Source organism: Hippopotamus amphibius, chromosome 3 (assembly GCF_030028045.1).
Source record: "Hippopotamus amphibius kiboko isolate mHipAmp2 chromosome 3, mHipAmp2.hap2, whole genome shotgun sequence".
Classification (NCBI taxonomy): domain Eukaryota; kingdom Metazoa; phylum Chordata; class Mammalia; order Artiodactyla; family Hippopotamidae; genus Hippopotamus; species Hippopotamus amphibius.
Window position 1 is genome coordinate 26539198 of NC_080188.1, and position 16975 is coordinate 26556172.

At 35.3% G+C, this 16975-nt stretch overlaps 1 protein-coding gene across 2 annotated transcripts in view; it reads left to right on the forward strand.

The window, feature by feature from the left end:
* The window catches only part of SLAIN2 (SLAIN motif family member 2), a 70638-nt gene that overhangs the window by 13521 nt on the left and 40142 nt on the right, over positions 1 to 16975 (forward strand). For both annotated transcript variants that reach the window (XM_057727693.1, XM_057727694.1), the window contains exon 2: positions 12048 to 12196. In XM_057727693.1, the coding sequence (XP_057583676.1) occupies positions 12048 to 12196 (149 nt within the window). The remainder of the gene's footprint in view (positions 1 to 12047; positions 12197 to 16975) is intronic.

The following is a 16975-nucleotide window of genomic DNA, read 5'->3' on the forward strand; positions in this document are numbered from 1 at the left end:
TTGGTTACTTCTAAGTGTTCTTTTATTGTAGTCTATTTGGGAACATATGATACCTTCAAGACAAAGTGCTAAGTTTAAATGTGGGAGAGAGCGTTAGCAATGTAAGCATCATGGATTTTTCTTTTCCTAAATCTATGGCACATTTTCTCTGAGTATCCTTAATAGTGGCAGATTCTTTTCCTCTTGAGGGTAGATTTGAATTTTGAAAACTGTTAAAAGTCATTATTATGCCTAGTGAATAAAAATGGGTTAGCAAGATATTTGAAGTCCTCAGCAGTCCAACTCCAATTCACCTTTTTCCTAGATTTACTTGCTGTTAGAAAACTTCATGAACATTCATGCCTGTAACTTTTAATGTTTGTTCTGTATAGAGTACCTCTTGTCTCTCCTTTCTGAAATTCTAAATTTCCCATTTGGTTTACCTCCTCTTCAGTATTACCTTTCACTGTTTATATATCTTTTTTAAGGATGTGTTACACCACAACCTTGTTCTTTGGTCTGTCTTGTCTAGATTGTGAGCATTCTAAGCAGAGGGGACATATCATATTCATTTTTGTGTGTCTGAATAAGCTCTCAGAATCTTGTGTGTAGTAAGAGTTCAGTTATATTAAATTGAATGAATCTGATTGTTGGTGATGTTAAGTTGAAACGAGGTGAAGTTGTAAAATGAAACCAAATTTCTTACATGACTTGCATGACCCCTGTGCCAGTTATAAATGAGGAAATTCACACATACTCTGCATAATGGCAATTTTGAAACTGTACTCTCCCGTGAATGAATTAAAGAAAATACTATCTAGATACATTGTCTGACATTAAAAATCAGTTTTAAAATTCTCTTTTGTAGGATAACAGTTACACCTTGTTTTATACTTCTTTGTACTTTTTGTAATTTCTCAATTTTCTGTTATGAGCACAAATTGTTTTTATAATTTAAAAAAATTCTACTGATAAATCTTACTGATTTAATTCATTTTCATTGCTCTGTGGTCACATAGCATAGGGATCATAATACAGCATTATACATTAAAAAACCATTGATGCTTTTCTTGTTACTTAGTATCAGTAAGATTATATTTCACAGATGAACAAGTTTTGGTTCCAGTAAGTTTAGACATGCATTTTTGATAGAACTGGAGCCCACGTCAGCTATATGTATGATCTTATCTGTTATTTTTGTTTTAACTTTGCATTTAAAAGATGAAATTTCATAAGTGTAAATATTAACAAGTTTATCAGATTTACCTAAAGTATGTAGTTTTTTTTTTTTTTTCTGGTTTCTTTTTAATTATTATTGGAATGTAGTTGATTTACAATGTTGTGTTAGTTTCAGGTGTACAGCAAAGTGAATCAGTTATACATAGGCATACATCCACTCTTTTTTAGATTCTTTTCCTATATAGGTCATTACAGAGTACTGAGAAGAGTTCTCTGTGCTATATAGTAGGTCCTTATTATCTATTTTATATACAGTAGTGTGTATATGTCAGTCCCAATCTCCCGATTTATCCCTCCTCCCCCTTCCCCCCCGGCAGCATATTTCTTTTCTACATCTGTGACTCTCTGTTTTGGAAATAAGTTCATTTCTGTGAACTTATTTCATATGATATTTCATATGATATCTTTCTGTCTTACTTCACTCAGTATGACAATCTCTAAATCCATCCATGTTGCTGCAAATGACACTATTTTGTTTTTTTTTATGGCCGAGTAATATTCTATTGTATATATGTACCACATCTTCTTTATCCACTCCTCTGCTGATGGACATTTAGGTTGCTTCCATGTCTTGGCCACTGTGAGTAGTGCTGCAGTGAACATTGGGGTTAATGTATCTTTTCAGATTATGGTTTTCTCTGGATATATGTCCAGGAATTGGATTGCTGGATTATATCGTAGCTCCATGTTTAGTTTTTTAAGGAACCTCCATACTGTTCTCCATAATGGTTGTACCAATTTGCATTCCCACCAACACTGTAGGAGGGTTCCCTTTTCTCCACACCCTCTCCAGCATTTATTGTTTGTAGATTTTTTGATGATGGCCATTCTGACCGGTATGAGGTAATACCTCATCGTAGTTTTGATTTGCATTTCTCTAATGATTAGTGATGTTGAGCATCTTTTCATATGTTTGTTAGCCATCTGTATGTCTTCTTTGGAAATAAGTCTATTAAGATCTTCCGTCCATTTTCTTTATTGGGTTGTTTGGGTTTTTTTTGATATTGTGCTGCATGAGCTGTTTGTATATTTTGGAAATTAATCCCTTGTTGGTTGCTTCATTTGCAAGTATTTTCTCCCATTTTGTGGGTTGTCTTTTTGTTTATAGTTTCCTTTGCTGTGCAAAAGCTTTTAAGTTTAATTAGGTCCCATTTGTTTATTTTTGTTTTTATTTTTATCACTTTAAGAGGTGGATCAAAAAAGATATTGCTGCAATTTGTAGTCTGTTTTTGTTGAGGGAGAAAAACCCCCAAATATTCTTATGTTCCAGGAATATCAGATAAGAAATTTTAAAGCTTGTAGCTCACATTCTGTGAGCCTTCTGGGTTACTGATGTTGCTGCTCTCCTCAGTCTCATTTTTGGGACTACTCTGCATGCAAATCCTTATGCCAAACTTTCCAGGGTACCTGCTGGTGCTGATGCCCTGGTAGCCTAAAAGGGCTCCTTTCCCTTCTCGTTTACTTACCCAGATCCCTGCCTCCTTGCCCTTCTACTAGGAACATGTCTATAAGCATATCTGTAAATTAGTTTAATAGCTCATGATTAAAAAAATAATAATTTGGGTAGTAAATAGCATTAAGTAGTGTCTCAATGTAAATGGACTGAGTTACAATAATGTGCTGTTCCTTATAGTAAAGACTTGTACTAGCCAAAGCACCACTGCATGTTGACTCCTGTTATAATAGTTTAGTAGAAAAAATGAACTTGTAAAAGCATTTAGGTTTTAAGGCTTTCAGCAGTATAAGTTCTTATTTTGCCTGTTGTACTTATGCAAAATCACATCCTCTGTTATCTTTTATTTGGGAATCTAAATTATGGAGGAAATGGACACCTTTAGGAACAAACTAGCTTATTTAAGAGGAAGGCTCAAAAAATGCAAAACATAAGTTTGCATTGATCTTGGAAAAGGTTCAGGTTCTGGAGTAAAATTGAAATTTCTTGACGGCATTAAAGAACTATAGGGAGGAATAGAAAAAATGATTATATCTCCTTGAAATGTGAGAAATAATAGAAGATAATGCAGTACCATGAAGTTTATGAAACTATTTGGAAAAAGAGATAGTGTTTAGTTAAAATTAGCAGTTTAGAATTCATGAGGATGAATCAAACTATGTCCCACTTCTGCACTTTACTAAAAGGAAATCTCTCCCACACACACAGCCCTCCATTACTTCATTCAGGAACTTCTGCTCATCTGTCTGTGAGAGAGTTGGTACCCAACCATGTGTGACTGACTGTTAAGGGTTGTTTTGAAAAGTGTGAATGAGAAGTAGGGGTGGGCCAGGCTAAGTCCACAAATGACCTATGAGTCTGATAAACTTGAGGAATGGAATTTAATAGATGCTATCAAGTTAGTGAGGAAGTTTTTTTGTATGAATTTATTTATTTAATTTATTTTTTGGTTGTGTTGGGTGTTTGTTGCTGCGCAAGGGCCTTCTCTAGTTGCGGTGAGCAGGAGCTACTCTTCGTTGCAGTGTGAGGACTTCTTATTGCACTGGCTTCTCTTGTTTCAGACCATGGGCTCTAGGTGCGTGGGCTTCAGTAGTTGTGGCATGTGGGCTCAGTAGTTGTGTCTTGTGGGCTCTAGAGTGCAGGCTCAGTAATTGTGGCGCTCGGGCTTAGTTGCTCTGCAGCATGTGGGATCTTCCGGGTCCAGGGCTCGAACCCACATTCCCTGCATTGGCAGGCGGATTCTTAACCACTGCATCACCAGGGAAGCCTGAGGAAGTTTTTAGCTATATGCATTTAGTGCCTAATTAGTAGTGTATTTTATAATTACAGAGATTATATTGTATGTCCTTGTTAATAACTAGCAGATTTAGAAAGAGTACTTTAATTTAGTAATTTCAGGACGTGACTATCTTCTGAGTGAGCCTGCTAATTTCCCCCCTAGGAGGGAGATAATGGGTCTTGCGTTGACTTGTAGTGACTCTTGTTTGCCATTGGTTATTTTTAGCTAGGGCTGATCTGGAAAGGATTAAAAAACAAAATCCAAAAAACAGATAAATCCTAGAAACCTGAAACTAGATGTTTGGGACTTGATGAGCAGGTACTGTAGGTTTCTATGGTAGTAGAGCCTATGACTGAGAAAGCTAACAGCTAGCATGATGAGAAGTATAATCATTTAGTTTTGTCTTAATTCATTTTTGAATTCCTGTCAAGCACCATGTCTAGCCTGTGGTAGCTGCCGGGTAAACATTTGTTTAAATGATTGTGGCTTAATACTAAGCCTTCAAGTGCTTAGAGTTTAGCTTGAAAACAGAATGAGCACAGAATTTGGTTCTCTTGGAAATCAGCAATGAGGATTCATAGAAGAAAGGTTTATATGGACTTGAATGTGAGAGCTGGGACTTAGAATTTAGATACAAATAGGTGGAAGGGTATTTCTTGCTGTTCTGTCAGGATCAAAAAGTGCAGGGAAAAGATTAAGTGCTCATTTGAGTAGGGTAAAGTGAAGCTTGTGAAGATACAAGTTTGTTGGGGAGTAAGAAAGTTGAATCATTGGTTTGGAGACCATACTATGGATGGCTTGTGAAATCTAGCAGATTTGTGAGTGTTAGAATATCCTAAACAAAATGGTGTTTTGGGAAGATTAGTGTGGCAATAGTATGTAGGTGGGAACAGAAGGCATAGTTACCTTTATGGGCTAGAAAACTGAGCCTCTGATCTTTACCAGTCTCTTGGACCCAGAAGCACATAGCAAAACTGGAATTTAAACTGGAAGTATGGAGTCCATAATGATAGTCTTTCCATTTCGTTCCAACCACTTATAATCAGTTGCATGAAAACAGTCATATCAAGCTAAATGATTAAAGATCAGATTTGTTTTGTTCCTCTTATAAAACCTACATTGTTTAAAAATTTTGATCCCATTAACTTTCTTATATGAGGGTATTGCCATTTTGGGCCAGATAATTCTTTGTTGTGTGGGCTGTCCTGTATGTGGTATGATTTCTGGTAACATCCATGGCCAAGCAAAAATGTCAGACATAGCCAGATGTTTCCTGGGGAGCAAAATCACTCCAAGTATTGTCTTAAAGCATACTTGTGGTGTCTGCTTGATCAGAAATATTTAGTGCTGTATTGCAGGAATAAGTATATTATTCTAGTAACTTTGCTCCATTTACATTTCTAAGTCATAAAATAGTAATGTTCTGAAAAGTAGGAAAAATTAAAGTGATTGTGTGATTTATTATACAAACTTGGACACTATTTGAGAGTCAAGGGAGTGCTGAAATGCCAAAACAACAGGTTTAAATGAGGACTTACACCTGGGCAGACTGGGATGAACAGTCACCCGGGGAGTAATCATAAAATATTTATTGAGTACCTACTATGAGTACTTGGCTGGCCTTTAAAAAATATTATTTATTTATTTATTTATTTATTTATTTATTTATTTATTTATATTTGGTCACCACCTGGTCTTACAATCCTGTAATTGATTTCTAATTTCATAGTGTTGTGGTCAGAAAAGATGCTTGATATGATTTCAGTTTTCTTGAATTTACCAAGGCTTGATTTGTGACCCAAAATGTGATCTATCCTGGAGAATGTTCCATGTGCACTTAAGAAGAAAGTGTAATCTGCTGTTTTTTGGATGGGATGTCCTATAAATATCAATTAAATTTAGCTAGTCTGTTGTGTCATTTAAAGCTTGTGTTTCCTTATTAATTTTCTGTCTGGATGATCTGTCCATTGGTGTAAGTGGGGTACCACCTGGTCTTAGTTGCAGCACATGGGCTCCTTAGTTGTGGCATGTGAACTCTTAAGTTGTGGCATGCATGTGGAATCTAATTCCATGCCCAGGGATCGAACCCAGGCCCCCTGCATTGGGAGCTTGGAATCTTAACCACTGTGCCCCCAGGGAAGTCCTTCCATCACTCCGATTTAAAGTCAAGCCTTTCCTTGACCTACTGTATAGCACAGGGAGTGCTACTCAGTACTCTGACCTATCTGGGAAAAGAATCTAAAAAAGAGTGGATATATGTTTATGTATAATTGATTTACTTTGCTGTACAGCAGACACTAACACAACATTGTAAATCAACTATACTTCAATAAAAAAAAAAATTTCATACCTTTCTGGATAGACCTAGAGATTATCATATTAAGTGAAGTAAGACAGAGAAAAGACAAATATATGATACCACTTATATGTGGAATCTTAAAAAAGAAAAGTGATACAGATGAGCTTATATACAAAACAGAAGCAGATTCACAGACTTCAAAAACAAGCTTATGGTTACCAAAGGGGAAACATCAGGGGAAAGGATAAATTAGGAGTTTGGGATTCACATATACACTCTACTGTGTATAAAATAGGTAATATACAAGGACCTACTGTATAGCACAGGAAACTCTACTCAATATTCTGTAATAACCTATATGGGAAAAGAATATGGAAAAGAATGGGTATATGTGTATGTATAACTGAATCACTTAGCTGTACACCTGAAACACAACATTGTAAATCAACTATACTCCTATATAAAATAAAAATTAAATTAAAAATGATAAAAGATAAAAATAAAGTTCAAATTTCCAATCTGAAAAAAACTTCATAAAATTATAAAAATAGGAATAAAATTACAATCTCAAAATGGCCACTTTGATCTTACTTTGTTATGTTTCCTTTATCTTTTTTCATATGCATTTTAAAAACATTGTAATTATTGATGTTTTATTCAGGGTTCATTCAGATGCAAATATTTAATAGTGTGTAAATATCATTACTATTGCAGAGAATATACATTGAACTTTGTGAAGAGAGAGGCTCTGTTCTTTTGCCTTGAGTATGCCTTACTCAGTAAATAGAGGATGATTTTGAGGTATTGAAATCTAATGATTTTCCTTAGCCTGTGAAAAGTTTCCACACCAATCAACAAATTTATTTCAATAACAATTTTGATATAACTTTATTTTTACTTTAAAGTTAAATCTTTGTTGCTCTTAGCTTTATTAGCCTACTTTCAGCTGACTGCAACGTGAAAAGTGATTACTGTGATTACCATAAATTCAGTAGTGTCTCCAGTCTCCCATTATATCTCCATCTTTTAATTATATGTCTGCTATGTGAATGCATAAAAAAGTCAGGAGAGACATACTGCAAACTATAAATAACTTGGGAGCGTAGAATTGGTAGGAGGAGGGAGGTCATTATCACTCCTTACATTTATACATTTCTGTATTACTAAAGTTGTTACTTTTACAAAATAGTTATGTTCTTAGTTGTTTTTATCACCGGTCATACAGGTATATGTGACATATGGGGCAAAATATGATTTGTTATGATCAGTTTCATGATATTCATATTTTTAACAACTTTATTGAAATAGAATTTACATACATAAAAGTGACCTGTTTTTAGTATTGAATAATGATTTCTAGTATATTTACAGAATAGTACAACTATGATCATAATCTTGGTTTAGAATATTTTCAGTATGCCGAAAAGAACCCTTGTACCCATGAGCAGTCACTTCCCATTTCTCTCTCCCCATCCCATCTCCCATCCCTGGGCAACCACTAATCTACTTTCTGTCTCATAGATTTGCCTATTCTAGACATTCCATATGAATGGTATCATGCAGTATGTGGTGTTTTGTGGCTGACTTCTTTTACTTAGTTTAATGTTTTTGTGGTTTATCCATATTGTAGCATTTTTATTGCCCCTAACACATTTTTTAAATGTCTCTTTTCAGCTTATAAATACCAACTCAAAAACTTCAACAAGATATAAAGTTTCTTGTAATTAGAAGAAGGTTAGAGGTAGAATTTCCTTTTTAGTGGAGCATATCTAAGTGGCTGCAAAGATGCTTTTTAAAACATCTTGCTTCACTAGTACATAGTGGGGGCACCTAATATAGTCTTAAGGAAGGTTTCCCTGAAGAAGTGACAGTTAAACTGAGTCTCGGTAGAAAGTAGGAATGGTCTGGCTGAAGTTGGGCAAAGGAGGGTGAGGTAGGCAAGAAGTGGAACTGAGCTTGTTTAAGGCAAGGGGAACAGCATGCACAAATGACCTAGAAGCAAAAGAGGTGGGCTTTCCAGGAACAGAAATTGGTACCATATGGCTATTAGTTAGATTTGAGTGGTGGAGGAAGGTGAGAAACGTAGCTAAAAAAAAAGGTACTGCAACAATTATATCATTGCTGTGTCTCAAGGGACATGGGGCATATGTTTTGGAAGAGATTATCATAAGGGCAAAAGGAAACTGGCGTAGAATTTTCAGCAGAGGAATGTTAACAGACAGATTCATATCTTTGAAAACAATTTGGCTGCAGTATATAGAATGGATTGGAAGGGAGCAAGACAGATTTTGAAATTTAAAAAAGATTTTTCTTTTTCAAAATTCTTTCTGGCCGTTCTTTGTCTTTACATTCTCATGTAATTTTTAGAATCAGGTGGTTCATTTCTATAAAAATGCCTGCTGACAGTTTTGTAGGGATTGTATTAATTCTGTTGATCAGTTTGGAAGAATTGATGTTGTGACAACATTGAGTCTTCAGGTCTATGAACATGGTACATCTCTCCACCGAAGTCGTCTTTAATTTCTCTCAGCAATGTTTTATTGTTTTCGGTGTACAACTATTGCACTTCATTTGTTAAGTTTATTCCTAAGTATTCTTTTTGATGCTGTTGTGAATGGAATTATTTATTTCATTTTTGAATTGTTCATTGATATATAGAGATACAATTGTTTTTTTCTCTTTTTTTTGGCCTGTTGCTCTTTTTTTTTTTAATTAAGTAATTAATTTATTTATTGGCTGTGTGCGTCTTCGTTGCTACACGCGAACTTTCTCTAGTTGCGGCAAGCGAGGACTACTCTTTGTTGTGATGCTCGGACTCCTCATTGCCGTGACTTCTCTTATTGCAGAGCACGGGCTCTAGGTGCGTGGGCTTCAGTAGCTGTAGCATGTGGGCTCAATAGTTGTGGCTTATGGTCTCTAAAGCCCAGGCTCAATAGTTGTGACACAGGGGCTTAGTTGCTCCTCAGCATGTGGGATCTTCCTGGAGCAGGGATTGAACCCGTGTCCCCTGCATTGGCAGGCAGATTCTTAACCACTGCCCCACCTAGGAATCCCTGGCCTGTTGATCTTATATCCTGTCACCTTGCTAAACATTCATTAAGTCTAGTTGATTTTGTTTGCTTTTAGTAGATTCCTAGAATGGATTTTCTATGTACAGGATCATAATGTCTGTGAATAAAGACAATTTTACTTTTTTCTTTCCCATGTGGATGCCTTTAATTTCTTATTTTTGCCTTATTGCACTGGCTCTAGTACCACATTGAATACAGATGATGATAGTGTACATCCTTAACTTTGTTCCCAGTGCTAGGAGAAGCATTATTTTTCACAATTAGGTATGTTTTCTGAAAGAGTTTGTATAGGATTGGCGTTATTTTTCCTTAGTATTGATAAAATTAAGAAGTGAAGGCATCTGGGCCTGGGCTTTTCTTTGTGGGAAGATTTCTCATTACTAGTTCAATTTCTTTTTATAAATCTCTTCAGAGTCCCATTCGATAACTTGTATCTTTCTAGGAATTTGGCTATCCTATCTGTTTTGTTGTTGTAAAGTTGTTCAAAATATTCCTTACAATTCTTTTGATATTAGTAGTGTTTGTAGTAATGCTCACTCTTTTTTCCCCAGTTTTATTGAGATGTAATTGAGATACAGCACTGTGTAAGTTAAAAGTGTACAGCATAATGACATGACTTACCTATATTGGAAAACAGTTACCACAGTAAGTTTAGTTAACATTCATCATCTCATACAGATACAAAAAGAAGCAAGGGGTGGGGAGAAGAAGAAGAAAATTATTTCTTTCCTTGTGTTGAGAACTTTTAGGAAACATTGTGGGGCTTTTTTGTTTGTTTTTGCTTTTTGGGTTTCTTTTTAAATTTTTACTGGAGTATAGTTGATTTACAATTTTGTATTAGTTTCACGTGTACAGCAGAGTGCATAAGTTATACATATACATATGTCCACTCTTTTTAGATTGTTTTCCCATATAGACCATTACAGAGTATTGAGTGGATTCCCTGTGCTATACAGTAGGTCCTTATTAGTTATCTATTTTATATATAGTAGAGTGTATCCCTCTTTCAGACTTTGGTAATTCACGTGAAAGAAGCCAGACACACAAAACACACATTGTATGGTTCCAGATATATGAAATGTCTAGAAAAGGACATGGAGCACAAAGCAGATTAGTTATTGCCTGGGGCTGAAGGTAGAAACAGAAAGGGGTTTCTTTTTAGGGTGATATAAATGTTCTAAAATTACATGGTGGTTTTGGTTGGGGCAACTAAATACGAAATTTGTCAAATTATACAATGAATTTTACAGTGCAGAAATTACGCAGGCAAATTTTATGATATGTAAATTACATCTTGTAAAAGCTGTTTTTAAGAAAGTTGTAAGGTACTTTTATCATCTTTAAAAATATAGAAACTACTGTAAACAATGAATAAAAACATAATAATTCAAAATCAATTAAACTAAAACATCATAATCTTCCCTATACCACATAAATGGCAGCTTTCCTGTTTTTGTCAATGGCACTATAATTCTTTCAGTTACAGAAGCGAAAAACTTGAGTAATTTTGGATTCCTCCATTTTTTTTTTTATTTCCTGCCCTCATCAATTTGCTTATTAACATTTTTTTCACTCTGACGCTTTTGAATTTCTTAAATAATAACATACAGTTCAATCAAGAGGGACTGTGTTCTGATGGACACAGCCAATTTATTGATGGCTAATATAACTTGTAACAAGTTAAGATTGTCAAGTTTTTACTTGTCAAGAAAACTTGAAAAATATTACTTTATTCCCCTATTTCTGCTAAAGTTTAAGTCATAGAGGCCCAGTGGGGGAGCTGAACCTCCACCTCTATCCAGCATCAACAAGACAGGAGGCGATGTGAAATAGGGCACTTTGTCTCCCCTTTCCCCACCCTCCGGGTGTCATTCAGGCCCAACAAAGGAGCTGATTTTATATCCCATCCACCTGGAAGTGTAATAATTGTTTACATCATAGATTTCACTTTCAGTGTCTTGATTTGGAAACCACTCTGGTTAAAATTCAAGTAACTTCACATTTTTCATGTAGAGTCACATTTGAAATAAATTTACATCAGTTAATGTAATCTGAACTAATCTGAGGAAAAACAAATGAAATAGGAAGTATCTTCTCACCTTTATGTTTTTAAAATACTTATAAAATACTTTTCCTTTCTTCTTTACTGAAACTGAAGTAATTTCATAAATTGATTCATATTATTAAGGATTTTTTAAAGTATTGTTTTCTCTGACGTATCATCATTTGAAAAGAGGGCTACAGAGTGGGTACTGAGTACGTAAAAGGAATGAATTACTAATGGTAAATTTTTGTGTGGTTTGTGGTAGGAAGGGAACTGGGAGTTGGAAAGCAAGGTATTTATCTGCCTTCTAGACAAGACTTAATGATATGGTTATATTAGGAAGTTAAGAACTATTGAAAACAGAATAAACTATTGTAAAGACATGTTTCCTCATAGTTTTTGAAATGAGAGTAGAAGAGAAAAATAAGACATACTTTAGGATTGGACAGTTGGCCTCATTTGGGTTCATTTAATAGTTGAGACTTGGGTTTATATTAATGGTTATAGTGTTATTCTCTTCCCGCACAGAAAGTAAATGTGGGTGATTTACTCCACCCACATTTATTCCGTCATTTTTATTCCCATCCCCCGATTTAAATCTGTTCAAAAGGATCCCTATTTTATACTCTCGTGTTAATTGTTAAATTAACATCACCCTTTTTTGTTTTTATGTTTTCTTCTAGGCTGTACTCATCACCAAAGAAAAAACTTACACCAGTGCAGAAATCGGTTAGTCCTTTAGTTTGGTGCAGGCAAGTTTTGGATTACCCAAGTCCTGATGTTGAATGTGCTAAAAAGTCTCTTATCCACAAACTTGACCAAACTATGTCAGGTATGTCTGTAATTTTACTTGTAAATTTATCTCTTTGCTTTCTTTAATCAAAAACCAGATAAATGTTGAGTGGTTTGTTTTTAGGAAGGCAGCTCTTAACTTGATGGGGTTTTCCTAATCAAATTGTGCATCCCATCGTCAATTTTTGCCATATGCACATAACCCTGTACTATTTTTACTTAATAGCTTTTTAAAAAAATCTCCATAGTTTTATTTAGCTTCATCCTAAAAAATATCCATGAAATAATGGATTTTATGTAATAAGTTTTTTTTTCTAATGCAAGCTAAAACAAATAATTATTTAAAAAAAATGTTTTGTCTGGTATCATATAAAATCATCTCACCAGCCTCAGGGAAATTCTCACGTGGTAGAAAGATACAGGTTGAGAACCAAAGAGACCTCATTCTCACTCTGTCACTTAGTTGCTGCATGACTGCGAATTATTTAACTCCCGTGAGCTCAGTTTTCTTCTAAAAATGATGAACTTTGTGTTATTTAAGGGTTGAATGATAACGTTTATAAAAGAGCCTACCTAGCATGTTTTTCTGGCTCATGATAGTGTGTAGTAAATGTATTCATTTCCCCCTTTTTTTTTTTTAAACTTGGCATTTTAGGTTTAAATTGCTTTTATGCTCTATTGTTTAATTGCATTCACAAAGCTGACAAAATGTATGTGTCACTATTTATGGCATTTAATGTAGCATGCAGCGTGTTAGAAATGTAGGAAAAATATTATTGACTCTTTCTTGGAATTACTCTCAATCTTTTAAGAATATCAGTTTCCAGGAATTCCCTGGTGGTCGGGTGGATAGTACTCAAGGCTGTCATTGCCAGGGCCCAGGTTCAATCCCTGGTCAGGGAGCTAAGATCCTGCAAGCCTCCTGGCGAGGCAAAAAAAAAAAAGAATAACAGTTTCCTGGAATACCGCATGTAGTAAAAGATTGGTGCATGGTTGTTAATCCTAAGATTTTTGTTTTTTGCTTTGTGTTTACTTGTCCTTAACATTGCTTTTTTTGGCTTTATTATTGAAATACGTGTTCTCTTGTTAGAGTGTAAGCTGCAAATGGTCAGGGGAGGCAGGGTGAGCCTACACAGTTAAACTGCCGTATAGTAAAGTGTAGTTTGTTTGGCTTATAGTAAAGTGTAGTTTGTTTGGCTATAAGGAACAGTGGTTATTATAAGAAAATAATGTATGGGATGGACATAGGAGAGAAAACCAAAGCTGTTACACTTCAAAAGTAGCTATAGGAGTGAGTAGCTTATTGCTTTACTATAACGAAGGTATTAAAGATACTAGGAGCATGTAAAGAGAAGCTGTTACTCTTGAAACAAAACTAGGTGTAATCAAGTACTGAATCTGCTTAACAGTGTTTAGATTTAATAGCTATATGCACAGAGCAATAGCTGTAGATATATATATTTAAATAAAAATAATTTGGCTATTGGAAGTTTGACCCTTGTAGTCCTAAACCTCTTTTTTCCCAGGTTAGAGGGGAAATTGTTTTTTTGTTTTGTTTGTTTATTTATTTTTATTTTTTTTAAGAACTTTTATTGAGATACAGTTAACATACAATAAACTGCATATATTTAGAGTGTACAATTTGGTATCCCAGTCTTCCATTTCATTCCCCCCCCAACCCTCCCTGCTTTGAGGGGAAATTGTTTTTTAAATGTATTTTTTGATGTAAGGCAAAGCTTCCTAGGGACTTAGCTATTGTACTCTAGCACAACCGCTTCTGTTCCATCACACTCAACTTCTCTTCAGTGTACTACCAAGTGTTCCTAAGATGTTTTTCTTTTGTTTTTAATGATAGCACATTTATCTTTTTACCATCTTACTCTCCCTACCGTTTTCTTTTCAGTCTTTTTTCAAGTTTTTTCCTTCTCTGCCTGTCTTTTTGTGTGTGGGGGGGGAGGGGTAAGATTTATATAACATAAAATTTCCCACTTTAACCATTTTTAAATATACAGTTCATACAGTTCAGTGACATTAAGTACATTCACATTACCATCACCACTATCTCTAGAACGTTTTGTTATCCCATACTAAAATTCTGTACCCGTTAAACTTTCCATTCCTCTTGGCTGTCCCCCACCCCACCATCTGCCCAGGTCTCTCTTTTGCCCCATTTCTCTCTGTTTTGATGATTTCATCCATTCATACAATGTCCAGTATTATCTCTATTCAAACTAATCTCCTTTATTTATGCATATATCAGTTACTATTTTTTGAGACCCTGCTGTGTATCAGGCATTGGGGGGAAGGGTAACAGATATATGATGAAGAAAGGCTAACACTGTACCTGCACTCATGGAGTTTATCATCTATTAGGGGAAACATATTAATACAAATAATTTTTATGACTGGTGATATGTAATAATAGAATGATCTACAGTGCTTTAAGCTTGGAGAAATTAGAATTTTACCTCAGGAAGTAATGTTTGGCCTGAGTGCTAAAGATTCAGGAAAATTTAAGTGGGCTAAAGGGAGAGGCAAGAGAGAGGGAGTAGAGTGTCCAGGTGGTGAGAGCAGCATGTGCAAAGGCTCAGTGGGTGGGAGACCTGTGGGAGCATGTGGAAGGGAGCCTGGTGTACATGAGGAACTGGACAGAAGGTCAGAATAATATATAGGAGCCAGACTTTGCAAGGCCTTAGAGACCATGTTAATGGTTTTGGACTTTATTCTAAAAGCAATGGGAAGATATTGTAGGGTTTTATTCAAGCATGTAGTATGTGTGGGCAGGAAGAAGAAATGATCAGATTGCACTTTGATGAGGACATGCTTAGCTGTTTAGTATGGAGAGTAGATTGGAGAGGGCCAAAAGTGAACTGTAGGGTGCTTTTGATGAGGGTTAGATGATAATAGCTGGGCAGTGTGTGTTGTCGGGAAAGGGTCATAGTGGAGAAGAAAAGATGTGAAAGGAAAAAGGAATGAACCAAATATAAGGCAGTGAGGGAGAAGAAAGTATCAGCAGTGAGGGAGAAGAAAGTATCAGCAGTGATTTCCAGGTTTCCAGTTTGTGTGATAGGATAAATGCTGTTATCCTTCTGAGATAGGGACCCCAGGAACAGAATTTGTTTTAGCTTGAAAATAATGAGTTTGGATTTGGACTTGTTGGCTCTGGGGTGCATTTGCCGTACTCCTGGACGAGACATTAAATGGGCAGTGTATATGGGACTGAAGCTCATGAAAACTTAGACCTGGAGATATAAATGATGGGGATTTGGGGGAATATAGATAATAACTAATGTTGTGGGTATGGATGAGATTTCTCAAGAAAAAGAATATGGTTTAGAGCGAGAAGATAAAAGAGTTGAGAACTTGAAATGCTAGTGATTAAATAAAGAGAGAATACGCATCAAAGGAAATCAAAGAGTAAAGAGATAGGAAGGAATGAACACCCCTATTTCTGCTCAGGTTGATATATTGAGATCTTGCTGCATACTAAATATGTTTAATGGTGTCTTGTCTCATGGTGAATAGGTAGAAAACTATACTGACCAACTTACTACACTATCCAACTAAACAGAAAAACTAAACAGAAAACATGTTCCTCCTCCCATAGGCAAACCAGAAACTTCAGAACCATCTTGTTTTTTTCCCTTTTAATAATCCTTTTTAATATTTATCCTTTTCTTCCTTTTTAGGTCACTTTTGTTTCCTAGTTCATTCTAATGTATTTAACATTAGAATTTCATCAGTTTTGTTTCCTGCGCTGATTGGATTGTATTACTCTTGCTCAAAAGTCATTATCATTGCTACTGAACAAATTTCAGACTCCTGAGCAAAGTATTCCAGGCCTCCTGTGACCTGGCCCCAGCTGGTTTTTCTTGTTTTGTTCCTCACTGTAAGCTTTACCTTTCTAGATTACTCACTGTTATTCCCTGGACACACTGTGCATTTTCAAGACATGGCTTTAGTTTATGTTATATACACAAACGAAAGCGTGTACTTTCCCTGCTTCCCGTGTCCTATCAAATTACTGCTCATCCTGCTCCATTGCCTTTCCTTCCAAAAAGCCTTACTACCTACTTTCTCTCAGTTTTAACGAATTAACTCCTATCTCATCATTCCCATTAGCCTCTTTGCACCTTTATGATAGTAGTTATTTAATTTTGCCTTGAAATCATTATTTTTTCTGCCTGCACTACTTGGCTATAGACCTCTCAAGAAAAAGTATCATGTCACATTTGTGTATTTATTCTACATAGTACTTTGGTGATGGTCATAAATATGAATAAGCTGTAGATTTTAGAATAGGGTGGAGGAAAGAAAATATTTTAAGTATTAATTTTTCTTGTATATAATTGATATCTTAGTCCGATTTTCATACTATTTTTATAATTTTATATGCATAGCATGTTTCCCCCCTTTTTTTGGCAGAAGTATTCTCCTTGGCCCAGAAAAAGTGGGGGTGGGGGGAGAGTAGGGAGGGAAGCTTTTTTCTTTTTAGAAAAAGAATTCATGTATGTTTGACTTTAATCTGGCCTAAATAGTCAATATTGCTTTATTTTTTCAAAAAAATCCAAACTTTGGAAAGGCTATTTTTGAAACTCATTATTTCCTAGTTTTTTGTTGTGTTATTAGCAACATGTATTTGTTACAGAAGAGTGAGAACACAAATATGCTCTTATATTCATTTTCTTTTTAAAGGCCATTCACGGTTGATACAGTTGTAGTAAACTTTCCAACAAGATAGAAGTAGCTTAATTTAGTAGCTAATAATTTGTTGAGGAGATATTTTTCCCATGATATTATTTTTGTTTGTTGTAGCTCC